This window comes from Phaethon aethereus (assembly GCF_964289735.1).
Source record: "Phaethon aethereus genome assembly, chromosome: 1".
In the NCBI taxonomy this organism is placed as follows: domain Eukaryota; kingdom Metazoa; phylum Chordata; class Aves; order Phaethontiformes; family Phaethontidae; genus Phaethon; species Phaethon aethereus.
In genome coordinates, this window is record NC_138575.1 from 122,972,396 (window position 1) to 122,986,301 (window position 13,906).

Sequence of the window (13,906 nt, forward strand, 5' to 3'; positions counted from 1 at the left end):
AAAAATAGAAATCTTCAGCAAAAAAAGAAATTTTGGAGGGGAAAAAGGAATATTTATTAACATGCCTTTTAAAATATGAGTTGTGTGTAGATGGGTCAATGTGTTGTTCATGTTTGTTTAAAAACCTCATTCAGTGTAGCCATTTTCAGTATGGGCAACAACAAAGGCATGGGTAAGAAATGACACTTAATTTCTTAAAATCTAATAATACTGACGGTGTTTTAGTGTTCAGTTATGTTGTGGCTGAACTTAAAATTCAGCTTTTTTCATTCAGGGCCAAAAGACAGATATTACAAAAACTGTACTTTGTACCTCCAAGAACCTGGATATGATTATTCAAATACTGAAAATAAATTAATTTGTCAGCAGACAGGATTTGACTGTCCTTGTATATCTGACTGTAGATATCTTGGCTGAGATGGAAATCATTATCTTTAGGCTGATGATATAAAATAACACTTCATTAACTTTTGTGACTGTTAGTTACTTGTAGATCTTCATATATTGTTTCATTTACAGTAAAACACTCAAAGTAAGAGATAAGGAAACTCCAATTCAATGTAATTTTTTTGAAACACCTCTGTCAATAATGTTAATCTTACACTGTGGGTTTTTTTTTTTTTTTCAGCCAGTCTATCATCACAGGTCATTTTAAACAAAAATCTTTGCTTGGCTTTTTTGACTGATTATCAGCATTTTGTAGACATAAGACACAGCATTTTGGCCAAAAATCTTGGAAGGTTTTTCCATTTCTCTGTACCATCTAAGAATTGATCAATTTTATGAGTATAAAAAAATAATCTCCGAAGCGTATTTTTAAATCTTTCAAGCTGAAGGGTTGAAGAAGCTACCTTGCTAAAAATAATACTATTAAATGAACTAAAATAAATGAAAATTAAATTATTAATTAATAAATGTTGTACATAAAGTTAATACAGAAAATAAACATATAAAGAAGCATCTATAAAATAAAGAAATTAATGACTAAATAAGAATGTTGTGGTGCTAGCATTGTGATTAGGGCCCTGAGATATAATAAAACTTCTTTCCAGCTTATTTCACTGCTAAGCCTAAAAATAGGAATTTTTTTGGTATATTGGCCATTGCTGTAAAACGTTCAAGATGAATTCTCCATTGGATTAATATGTTGGACTGTTTCAGCAGGAACATCAATAATAATAAAAAACCTGCTTCAAACCAGAGTATAAGAAAAGTATATGGAATTTAAAATACTTCTTATTTACTTACATGATAAATAGTACTGATTTGGACTGCAGTTTTGAAGAAAAAGAATGTTTTTTCCTTTCAGCCTGACCTTTTTTTATATGTTAAAGCATTTTGAAGTTGTATGAGCCATTCGTATATAGCATACTTAATAAATGGGTTTTTAAGTTTACATTTGTAGTTGTGCAAGCGCTGTCTGAAATTGTCTTCCACCTATTATTCCTGAATGAAATAATAAAATGCCTTTGTTCTAAAAATGCATTGTTCCAAAGAATTAAAAGTATGCGGCATTCCTATCCAAAATTAACAAAACAGACATTCATGAAAACAGACTTCAAAAGTGTCTTTTTTTTCTCCAAAGGGTATACAAGAGACACATCATTTCTTGCAATGGTGGTGGATATTGTCCAGGAGTTGAAGCAACAGAATTCTAACCTAGTCTATGGTAAGGATGTGTATTGTATTTCTGCTTCGTCATTGTATATGCCCATCATTTTCATGTTTTAAGATGAAAACGCTGGTCTGATGTTACCCAGCATTTCACAACCATCCTGTGCTCTGGTCTGGCCGGGACCAGCTGAGCCTCCAGTGAAGTTTCATTTCAGCAGTGCTTCGGTGTTGAGGGAGTTGGTTTTTTGTCTTTCTGATTTTATGCCTTTCAGTATGTTTCTTGCATTATGCTGTCCAAAGGAGAATGTGCCTTGTGAACTGATTGTCTGTATCAAAACAAGGCTTGTAAAATCCCAGCTGACTGCTGCTGTTTGTGGTTCAGAGGCATAGGATGGAAGTGCTGATAGCTGAATCCTCTCCTTGATTTCCAAGTCATTCAAAAGCAGGATAGACTCTCCTGTATTGACCTGCCATGGTTTCATGTTCCATACCAGAAGTGTCTTACTGTGCTTCATAATTTAGCTTAAACTCCGAGGCTTTAACTGTGGTGCCCTCTGCTAAGATTACCTGGGAGCACTTAAAGAGCAACAGAATCTAGCAGCTGCTGTCATTAACGTGTCACATCAGGCTTAAACCTGTGAGAAAAGATTCTCCTCTTTCCTTCCTGACACTCTGAGTGTTTCAGGACTTTTGAACATAACCAGCGTAGGCTTGATTTAGTGGTATAAAAAGCTGTGAATGATGGTTTGAGCCTGTCATCTTCAAGTTCAGTAAACTGTGTGGTCTTGAAACATCTAGAATGGTTCACAGGATTTGCAAGGTGTAATACTGCGGAATGTGATATCTGACTTAAAATTAACAAAGCACAGTTGTCATTTAGAAAAATGTAGCAGAGATATCTTATGAGCTTGGGTTTTGTTGCGTTTTAGCCTTTATTAATACTGTTGCATCATCAGGTGCTCCAGAGCCTTGTACTAGTAAGTGAGAACAGAAAGAAATACCTAACTTTATAGAACAGGAAGGAAGTGGTCAGATGGTGAGAACACAGCTAGGCTTCTAAGATCCTTTATGTTTAATAAATAGGTTATAATGTAAGGAAAATACTTTTAAAACATAAAACAAATTACCCTCTTCTTACTCATAGAAACTTCCTTAAATACTGATTGGACATTGATTTGATACCTTTGTATTTGTATTTATTTTTTGTCTTGCTAAAAGCTCTTTTAATACAATGAACAATGTTCCTTTTTAAAGTACAAGGGTAGGCTGTTTTCATCCTCACTTTGAAACTGAGGGTGCTTGGAATATGTTGTTAATACTGCTGATGATTCAGAACCTGTGCCAAATGTGTGTTAATATTATTACAGCAAGTATGTTTATGTACTTTGGCATGGATTTTCTTCTTGTTTCATTATAATACACCTAATCTTTTTTGTGTACACACAGCATTTTGGTGTGTACGTTTAGCATGTTTCTTTTTATGCTCAAGTAAAAATAGGACTCTCTTCACCGCTTTTAGCTTCTCCCACATTTCTTCCCCACTGTATTACTATTCCAGAGTTTTAGGTTGGAGAGTGAAGGGTAGGGCTGTCTGCCTTTTCCCTAACAAAAGCCCCTTCACTCCCAGCAGTCAGACCCTCTCATCCTCATCAACTTCAGACATAACAATATGGAAGCAGGTAGGAGAGGGTGACTACAACCCTCTGACAATTGTTTAAGACACAGCCTACTCTTTCAGAATTGGCAGCCACCAGTTAGAAATTTCTGGTTGAGCATGCTGCAGGAGTGAGTATATCAGCTGTCAGGTGCTCAGTGCTCTTATATAGCCACTACTGTTACCTAAAACTTTTCCCTCCCATCAGGGTCTCTATGACTGTCCCTCATTTCTAAAGCTACTTTTATTCTGTTACAGTGTGCGATCCAGTGATGGGTGACAAATGGAATGGAGAAGGCTCTATGGTTAGTACTAATCTGTTTGGATTCTCTGTATAGTGAATATTTGCTATATAAAGATTTATTGATTTTTAAACACCAAAACTAAGCTACTTTACCTAAGTGTGGCTTTGGATCCCAGCATCAAGTAAGTTTGTACTTTGATTTCCTGTATTTGAATGAGTTTAGTACCTGGGAAGTATGATGGCTGCATAGCACTGGGATTATTTCTAACTCTCTGCTGAGACAACAGGTGGAATACAGACCCTGTCCACAGGAAAATATCCCCCTGCTCCCCCTCCTTGTCTCACTGGAGTTCCCTCATCTTCTGTCAAGAGCTCTGGTAGCCTGGCTGGCATTGTCAGTGATCATGTGGATTGAAATACCACTTGAACCTAAATGAAGATGACTGACTTCATGTGAGATCCAACAGCTGTTAGGCATTGGGCTGTGATCAGTGATAGAAACGTTCTGTGTGCCAATACCAAACTGCATACTGACAAAGAAATGTTCCTTTCTGATCAAAACTAGCAAATAATTTCAGTAAAAATACAACATGGGAAGACAACAGCAATAATGATATTTTATGTTTTCTCCTGCCTTAGCTAGTCATGCGCTATGAATTCCTCTTTGTCCTTGTACCTTTTTGCAGTTTACGTGTTCATAAAACATCGCATGAAATAGCACTTAGTAATAAATTCACCATTGCTTTTGTAGTCTATTCTTTCATTTTATGTCTATTGCAATATTTATTGTCCTTGGCTTTTTCTAACAAGGCTAAGATCTAATAGCTGTAGAGTCACCTTGCAAAGCCTTAGCTCTTGGAAGAAATCAGAACCATGGGCCTACCTAGGTCTTTTGGGTGGAAGACAGGGTAGATGGAAGAGCAGAAAATTTAACACATAACCCACCAACTCATTCCTGCCATAAAATGTAATAAAATCATTAATTAAAACACATTGGTTTAGACATGACCTAGTCTTGTACTTCTGTCTAAAGACAGAGTCCCTGTGACATCACCACTTCACCATTACTGCATGAGTGAACTCAGCATCAGTATGATGAGTATTCCTGTAGCACCTAGCAGTCAACACTGTGGTGGGGTTGTATCTGTTGCTGATACAATTGGAATGGGAGACAGTAACACATGGACACATGTAGACGTGTGCCCTGGGTAGCTTATGAGCCTAACAGAGAAATAAAACATGGACAAAAGAGGATATTAATCCTGATGTAGCAAATGCCAAAGAATATCAGCTGCTAGTAAACAATGAACTTTATTAAAGGTTTTGTCAAATTGAGTTACAGTGGGACTCAGGAAAGGGGGGTGACCCCTGTACCCATCTAACTCGAACACTTAGCTGAGCTCCAGTGTGTGCCAGAACAGCTGATGCTTTTCAGCTTTGAGTCTGAAGAGCATACAGACTGGTGGGCTCCTGCTACATCTTGGTGTTTGTCACCTGCTTAAACAACCAAGTTCCCTTTGCTGCCTGGCCGTATTTAGCTAAGGAAGATGGAACAGACAGGCAGAAAGGGGAGTACTGGCACTCATTACTGGAAGAGCTGGTTCTGCAGGCAGTGAAGTACGCTAGTGGTTAGACTGGGTGCAACACAGGCAAAATATTTTTAATGTCCTTATCAGACCTGCTATCTAGATTAAGTTGTACTGAACAGATTACAAATCTGATTCCTGTTCATGCATATTAATGTACAGCACACCTTAGAAATACTGTACTGAAAGAAGGAGACAAAATAACACAGAGCATGGATGTTACTTGTTCCTAAGCCCCACAATACAACACAGTCAATGGGGGCAACACGCTGCCGCAGCAAAGGACCTCTGTACTTTTGGTACAGCAACAAAGTAGTTTCTTTTGTGGGTAAGGGCATGAGAAAGAGTTCTCCATCTTGGGACACTGTATTTCCTTGTGCTGCTGTGTCGCCTTGGTGAGAGGGAACCCAAAAGTTCTTCATCCAGGCACCACTTCCTTTTAATGCTGATAGTTTAGGCCTATCTCCTTAGTGGTGCTTCTCATTGCCTCCAGTGAAAGAAGGGCTGTTGGCTGCCATTTTAATTAGTGCTGCATAATGGTACACTGGGAGCTGTCAAGTTACTCAGTGACATCATGAATGGTAGTTGAGAGAAGGAGAGTTGCAGTCCCACATCTCAGATGCTGTTGACATTTGATACTGTTTCTTCTCCCGTAGTATGTGCCCAAGGATCTCCTCCCAGTTTACAGGGACAAAGTTGTACCTGTTGCTGATATAATTACTCCTAACCAGTTTGAAGCTGAGTAAGTACTTACTTCTTTTTACAGCCAAATGTAAAACTGGAGATAAAAGCAGGGGTGACTGATACCCATTCTTTTATTTGTCTCAATACAGTGCCATATGTATGTATGTGTTGGGGTTTGGTTTTTAGCTGTTACTTTCAAGTGGTGCTTTTCAGCAAATCTCCAACTGTTCCATATTGAAACCAATAAAAAATCTGGGAGCTATTTGAGGAAAAGATTTCTCTTGTTTTCTCCTGTCTCATTTTCATGATTACTTCTTGTTGTCTCCAGAGGGCTGTATGTAGGGCAGGTTGAAAAAATACCTCTCTTCCCTTTCCCGTCCTTACCCATTCCTAGGAAAATTTTTATTATTATGTCAGAATATCAAAACTGAAATAGTTTGACTCAAACCCCCAAAATTAGGTTCAGAAATACTACCACGGCAACATCTCATAGGAGTTAAGAATTTAAATGCCTCCTGCCCATCTTTGTCTGCCTAGTTGTGACTTTTTGGTTGTGATATATCATAGGCTATTCCCCTAAGGGGAGGGAGCAGCTACATGGGAGATGGAGAGAAGACACTTGTGAGGAAATTTTATGATACAGGGGTCTCCTCTACAGGAGGCGGGTTAGGGCTGGTGGTTGTCTGCTCCAGAAGCACTGTCGATCTGTGCACATAACTTTTAAAGACAGTGGTCTGGTATGGCAGACCATGTAGCTACGAAGTGTTTAGGCCTATATGGTGTGCAGTCCAATCTTTCCTCCTTTCAAAGAGTAAACAAAGCAGTCATTGCCTGGAGTACATGTGCTCTTTTAAGATTTCTCTCTCATTTTCAGGTTGCTCACAGGCAGGAAGATTCACACAGAAAAAGAGGCTTTAGAGGTAAGTAGGCAAGGGGTAGAATGTGTAAGATCTCTTTCTCTATTCCTGCCTGCAATGCTGCAGTTTGCCATTTGTCTTTAAAGTTGAAGTCACTTTGGCCTCTGTCCTTTCTCTCCATTTATCATTAAAGCTTGTGCACTCCAGGCACAAAACACTTTTCTGTTCTAGTGTCAGACTTCTGAAGAAACTTCCCAAAAGAACTACAGAAAAAGGCATTAGAGTGGTAATGAGTAGATCTTTGTGAGCTTGTTTTTTCCTGCAGTGTAAGAAGGGAAGCAGCAGCACACATGGCAAGTAACCACACATGGTCAGTGCTGTGGAAGTGCACTGGTTGGGGTGAAAACCCCCGGTGACCTTGGGCATTAGAAACCTGCGTGTGTCGCTCCCTCTGCCGTCCACTGTGAGTCGTGCAACGGCAATGCTGAGTGTTGGGACAGTCGTTTCTCCCATACAGGCCGTTTGCAAGGAAGAGAGCTTACTAGCAAACTCTTATGAGGATGGATTGAATACATGCTGAATCGCTTCCTGACAGTGTTTGCTGGTCTGTTTCTTTTCCTTAAATTGACTCAAAGGGTCTGAGACCTGGACTGCAAAAGGATAGATTGCATAGATGAGAAAGCAGACTGGGAGTGATGGCCTTCGGGTACTTCCTGGTGAAAGACAGACAAATCCACAGTGTTGATAGCTGCTGTCATCGCCATACAGAGATGATAGATGGTCTGCAAATACATTGCATTTGAGGTGTAAGAATTTACCCTTTTATGCAAACTGAAGAAAAGAAAAAGCTGCAGGCCTTGGTGATGAGGACAAAATAGGAATGTGGTTTTATTGGTGTCTTGAAAAGGTCTGAGCTCTTTGTTTTGTTGACTAGTCAAGTGCTTTCATAATGGACTGATGTTATTTCTTCCAGTTTGGTTTTGAACTTCAAAGGAACACAAAATCTTTAAACAATAGCAGCTGCAGTGGCACCCTGGAGAGTAGCTGGGGTCTGTCAGGCCAAGTATTTGTTCTTTTTTTCCTCCAGCAACGTCATGCAACATGGGTTGATTATCATCTCTTCATGGCAGGAAGTAGCTCCGAAGATCTCTGCTATTTCAATATTCCCCCGCCAAGTTTGGCATTACCCCACTCTGCTGGCAAGGGTGATGAACTACGCTTCATGTCACTAGCTGCTAACTACAACTCAATTCTTCTACTCTCATCCTCACCAGCGGAACCACAGTCTTGAGAATCACATTATTAGCTGAGCAGCTGTTAGTTTTCTGACAGTCTGTCTGATTCATGTGATAGCTGTTATTTGTGATGGGTTTTTAAAAATCTCATCTAAAGAGATGGAATGATACTAAGGAATGGAAACATTTTTAAAATATTTGCTTACAGGATATTATATTTTAACCTGTCTGCCTCTCCAGCTGCATGTCATATATAGGTCTATCCTTCTGAGTAATAATCCATATGCTGGAATTTGTCCCCTTTGGAGGTGTTAGGAATTCTGGCATCCATTTCCATGGTGACATGCTGACATTCATTTCTTTAGCAAGACTAGTGATGACAGTATAGTCTTCTAACATAAAATTAAATACGATGTAATATTAATGTAGAAGGGGCTAGATCCTCCTAGAACTAGAAATACTGGTGATTAGGTTCTTGGTGAACTGTGACTGAGAAATGGAATTGAGTTTAATGTTACTTCACAGGTTGATTATGTCATCATATGCTGGTGGATTTACTGCTTCTTTAAAACCCAGCTGATGTCTGTGCAAAGAGGTCTGACAGTTGAAGAAACTTGGAGGCTTAGACAAGAAAGAAAAGCAATAGAGAATTAAAAAATAGCAGAAATAAATCCATATCATTCAGCTGCTTATGAGTCATAGGTAGCCTGAGAGGATTTTTAGTTAAACTCTTCTGGGAGAATTAATATTTTATCTGTGTTTTATGCTAAACTCATTATTGAAGTCATTCTTTCTTCTGTGAAATCAAAATCACTTCTGTAGCAACCAATTGTGATGTCAGAAGTAGAGTATTAATGAGTTTAAGTGAGGAACACACAGAGTAGAAATACATCTGCAGAAGTACATAATTTACAGGTGTAATTTGGGGTTTGAAACAGAATGAGAAAAGAAGATTGAGACAGACACACTTGTGCCTCTGATTTAGCTCTTTAACTCTTCACTTTTGCTAACTCTTAAAGTAGTAGCTAAATCAGACTTCATGAACTGAAGTTATTGGCTTTCTAGCAAGTGTTTCAACATGCCAAAATAAGGTGCTTGTCAAAAATCCTCAGTACTATGAGTGATGCAAGGTTTAGTCAACACACATTGCAGTCACTGATTCTTGCCTTTTTGCATATGGGAAGGTAATGGATATGCTCCATGCCATGGGACCAGAGACTGTGGTGATCACAAGCTCAGATCTGCAGGCACCTCTAGGAAATGACTACCTAATTGCTCTGGGAAGCCACAGAAAAAGTAAGTCATAAATTCCTTCATGAAACTAGGCTTTCTTTTAAGCTGTTCTGTGCTTTCAGTTACTTTTTTTAAGAAGTAGTTTCATCAGACCCGTCTGTAGTGCATGGAAGGAGCTTAGATCCCTAAGTGAACTTCTCCTGCAGTAATACCAGAAAGCAGTAAGAATGGGGCTGCTCCATGAGGGAAGACAAGCTGGGAGCTGAGTGTAGCACAGGCAGAGCACTTGTCTTCACCAGCAGGGCACAGGCTCACAGTATCTGAATAAGGTGAGCAGAACAGGGGTGGTGATGGCAGACGGGTCCCGTTGACAGTCCAGTGATCATCACAGGAAGGTGAGACAAGCCAGATCCAAGATTAATCTGGAAAATCCAGTCACTAAGTCGGGACAGCAGGGCTGTGCACAGGTACACCTACAACATAGCTCAGGCAAGGATGCTTGCGCCTGGGCCTAAGCTTCTGTGCAGCACCTGGACAAATGGGCAGAGGGTGCATGGGTGGAGGATGTCCTAGGTGAGGTTGATCAGGGCTGTTAAAGTACAAGTGGTAGTGGTATGGAACAGGAACTTTGAATGTTTTGAATACTTTTATGAAAAGTTACACTGTCCTTTTAGCAGATTGTTCCTCCCCTGGCAGATTGTAAAATGTCCTGCTGCTGCTTCTTTATATCCCTTTCTATACCGTCACCAAGATTCACTGTGTGTTTGGACTGTTGCAGGATGTTTTTACCTGAGAAGGGCATAGTTATGTGGGATGGTATATGATCTTGTTTTCTTGTTCATTTAAGGGATCTAAATGTGGGCATCAAAATCTGGACTGCTGAGAGACCGAAAAAGTTTTGATGTTTAAAACAGGTTCTACTAAGAATCAGTCAGTGGGTTTTAGCACTCAGTACATGCCAGGTCTGGAATAAGTCTGGTCATTCCAATGGTAATTACAATATGGCACATGGGTCAGATATTCTCTGCTGATGTCTACAGGTGCTCTTGTGCCTCCATACAACCCAGAGATACTGTAGGTTATGGTTTGGGATGCCCCATCTAGGATTCAGCAGTCTATAAATATGTGGTTTCCTGAGCAAGCTGCTGCTGCTGACTAAAGGAAAATAGGTGGCGCTCAATCCTTTATGAAAATGAGGGTGCTAGCTACCTCCTCCCTCTTAAGTGAAGTATGTACAGTATATAAGTCATAAATGCTATCCCAACTTCACAAAGTTTTAAAGGTTGCACCTTTTAAAAGAGCTGGTACAAAGTTTGCACTACTCCGTAGCATCTTTACGTTCCAAACAACAAAGGAATTCAAATATGGTGATCACTTTTAAATTATAGTAAATGCTATTGTATTAATTGCTGGATCTGTTACTTAACTGTCTATCTGTGTTGTAGCTAAAGCAGATGGTACCAAGATGACACAAAGAATTCGAGTGGAGTCTCCTAAAGTGGATGCTGTCTTTGTTGGAACAGGAGACTTGTTCGCTGCTATGCTTTTGGCATGGACACATAAGCATCCAAACAATTTGAAGGTGTGGGAGAAGTTACTAATCCTTCTGCAAGTTCAGACTATGTTTCCTTCTTTTTTATTACTTTTAATCTATGACATTATTTAAAGACTCTCTTCTGTTTTGGCTTTTTTTAGCTCATTGCAGAGGAAAAAAAGCAGAATTTCCCTTTTGCCAACACTTTTTAGCTTGTACGACTTTGGGCAGTCACATTTCAGTTACATGGATTTTGTAATTTTGCCAAATAAGATGTTGTTCTCTCTCTCTCGAGAGAGAGAGAGAGAGACTGCATGCATGTTTGTAATTATATTTTTTTACCCTCACTTCATAATAAGCACTGAAAATCATTTATCAGATCTATTTTTCTGTTTTATTTCCCTTAAGCATATAGAGTTCTTGATACAGGTGTATGGTTTCTAATCCCTGTTTTGGGAGAATTAAGAGTTTTTTTCCCAAACTATACAGTACATGGTTGTCATCCTGTTTGAGTTTTGTCAGTCATGCTTGCCTCTTAACAGCAGTGTTTTTGAAATAATAATATTAAACTAGGCAACAGAAATTTTACTAAAACCTGAATATATTGTGTTAATGCAGGTGGCATGTGAAAAGACTGTGTCAGCCATGCAACATGTTCTGCAAAGGACTATTAAGAGTGCAAAAGGTAATTCATTCAAGTCTTGTTCCCTTGTTCTGTCTGGATTTGCATGAGAAAACATTCGAAGAGCTTTCTGGGTTTCCTGACTAAAGGCAGCCCTCAGTGCAGAAGCAGCCAGAGGATTTACAGAATGAGAGCGTGGTAGTTTTGTCAGTGCATGTTCCTTACTGTGTCCTCCAAGCCTATTTTTGACAACACCTGACTGAAGATGTCACTGTTCAGCTTGTAGTGGGATTACAGTGATGCTGACTGCACTTGACAGCTTTGCAGAACAGTGGCGGAAGAACTTGAGGAAATGCTGAGTTTGACATGCAAAAGAGCTTCTGTTTTAAGTGTAGTTTGATCACTTCCCTTTGAGTGTGTGCGTTTAGTATCGAGGGGGGTTTATCAACTAATAATTAACTGTCTGTTTGCTATGTTGGCCATGTGAGGAGTGATCTTTTTCAGCTTCTTTCCCCTTGGAGTTCCCATGTGTTTCAGTTCCTAAGGAGATCCAAATGGGATCTGTGGGTTCTCGGAGCATGTCTGTGACACTTTAATAACAGCAGAGCTGTGTTTCTTTCCTGGAGAGGGGTGCAGAACAGGGGTGATAAGAAATCACAGTGATGACCTGGATCTTCCACCTTGGAAGCCTTTAGCCAGGGATAGTAACGGAGATTGGGGAGGGGAGGAGTGTGGAAAAAATAATGGGGTAACATAACAATGTAACTTGTTTCTTTTTATACTGCTGTTTTTAATGACATTCTGATGTCATCTTTTTAGCACAAGCTGGAGAAGGAAACAAACCAAACTCAGCCCAGCTGGAACTGAGAATGGTCCAAAGCAAAAAGGACATAGAAAACCCAGAGATCATAGTGAAAGCCACTGTGTTATAAAGGCTGTACATCTCCAATAACGCACAATGTATTGATGTCCTCATTTCTTTCCTGTAAATTGTAATACTTGCCTTAGATCTGTGACAGAAACCTGACTTTCATGAAATAGTGCCCAGCATAGGCAGATATCCACTCTCAAACATATGTGCTGGCCTTGCTCAGTTTTAAAAACAGAACAGTTTGTGTGCATTGAAGCATATTACCAGGTATCAAAATGGCTGTCAAATTCACTTAGTCTGTGTAATTACCCAGGGCAAGAGAGTGCAATGTTCCTGCCTTGCCAAAGACTTCAGATGTGAATTTGCTAATGGAATGCTTGACTGACTGGAAAATATATTTCAAGATGGCATCTAGTGCCAATGGAGCTGGCTCCATGCTCCCTTTTCCTGGAGATATCTGGTTACCTACTCTGGTACTCAGTATCTCGGCTGCTATGAAACTAAGCAGGGTTAAAACTACACACAACGGTCTGGTTGTGTGTAGGAGTACTTTGAAGATGTTTGGCATTTAAGTACTCTGAAGTGACCTTGAGGTCTCATTCAAGTTACTGATAACTGCTCCTGTTTCTTGTCTATGAACAGCTGCACAGTTTCAGTTTTTGCAGGTACTGGCTGCTTATTTATAATGTGTATGGGTGCCCACATGATTTTCTTCCAAAAGCTGCTCCAGAAACATCTTCATTAATAAGATAATATCGTTATTCAGTAACACTGATTCGAAGTTTGTAGTTCTACCTCCAAGGCCAGGTTTGATTCTTTTTGTAGTTTTTAACTAAGGACAAAAGAGAAAGCAGCTCTTACCTGGAAAGCTGGCTATCCTCATTTGTTTTTCATGGGTGGATCTATTTACAAACTGCATAGGGCACTTCCACTTACCAATAGTGAGCACTGATGGCAGGCTTATCAATGAAGCAATGTGGTAGAAGTACTATTTTTAGTTTAGTAAGGTTTAGTAAGTTACATATGTTTACCAAATGCAGTAAAACATAGAAAATTAATTTGTTTATAATGTCTCTGCAGCCTAAGCTGATTAGAGATGACAGAAATGCATTGTTATTAATGCATCTTTATATCAAAATTCTGCTTCATAAGGCTTCAAAATGGGATTCTTAATTTCAGCATTCTATACATCACAACCACATATTATACCAGTAGGGCAGATATGCTGACAGGTACTGACCACTCGTATTTCCGTATGATTTCTGTATGGGACCGAGGTTCTTGCTTCTGCCAAGATGAGGTCTAGTGTGTTGTTAAATCCAAATGCAGTTGATGAGCTTTTTTTGTCTCAGACAGTATAGGGAGATTAAAATTGCATTTCTACTTGTAGTGATATGAAGCCAATTTGCATTGAAGGAAAGAGCTGATTTTTTCTTGATTACCTGAGTATGCTCAGGAAACTCACTCTTGGATATTTCCCAGATAGATACCTTTCCTGCATCTTCTTCATCACACCTGCCTAACTGATAGTGTCAGTGGCATAGCTTGGGAGTCCCTAGAAGAGCTGGTTTGGAGACTGCTTTGGCCACTGAAGTCTTCATTTATCCCACCATTTGTGTGTATTTTCTGCCATTGTAAAAGTTAATTGGTTTCACCTAGTAGAAGAGTAATTTATCCTTAAAGTAAATTTTTAGCTGAATAGATTTTTTCCATAGAGTAAGATTTCATAATGAATACATTTCTAAAATCTCTCATTTTCCATATCTCTGAAG

At 39.3% G+C, this 13,906-nt stretch overlaps 1 protein-coding gene across 1 annotated transcript in view; it reads left to right on the forward strand.

Annotated features, from left to right (window-relative positions):
• PDXK (pyridoxal kinase) overlaps window positions 1-12,195 on the forward strand; it is a gene marked incomplete at both ends in the record, with an annotated part of 43,208 nt that extends 31,013 nt beyond the window's left edge. Inside the window, 8 exons of the mRNA XM_082012801.1 lie at window positions 1,586-1,669; window positions 3,527-3,573; window positions 5,755-5,840; window positions 6,657-6,702; window positions 9,059-9,170; window positions 10,553-10,689; window positions 11,260-11,326; window positions 12,083-12,195. Of these exons, the coding sequence (XP_081868927.1) occupies window positions 1,586-1,669; window positions 3,527-3,573; window positions 5,755-5,840; window positions 6,657-6,702; window positions 9,059-9,170; window positions 10,553-10,689; window positions 11,260-11,326; window positions 12,083-12,195 (692 nt within the window). The remainder of the gene's footprint in view (window positions 1-1,585; window positions 1,670-3,526; window positions 3,574-5,754; window positions 5,841-6,656; window positions 6,703-9,058; window positions 9,171-10,552; window positions 10,690-11,259; window positions 11,327-12,082) is intronic.
• Between the last annotated feature and the right edge of the window lie 1,711 nt (window positions 12,196-13,906).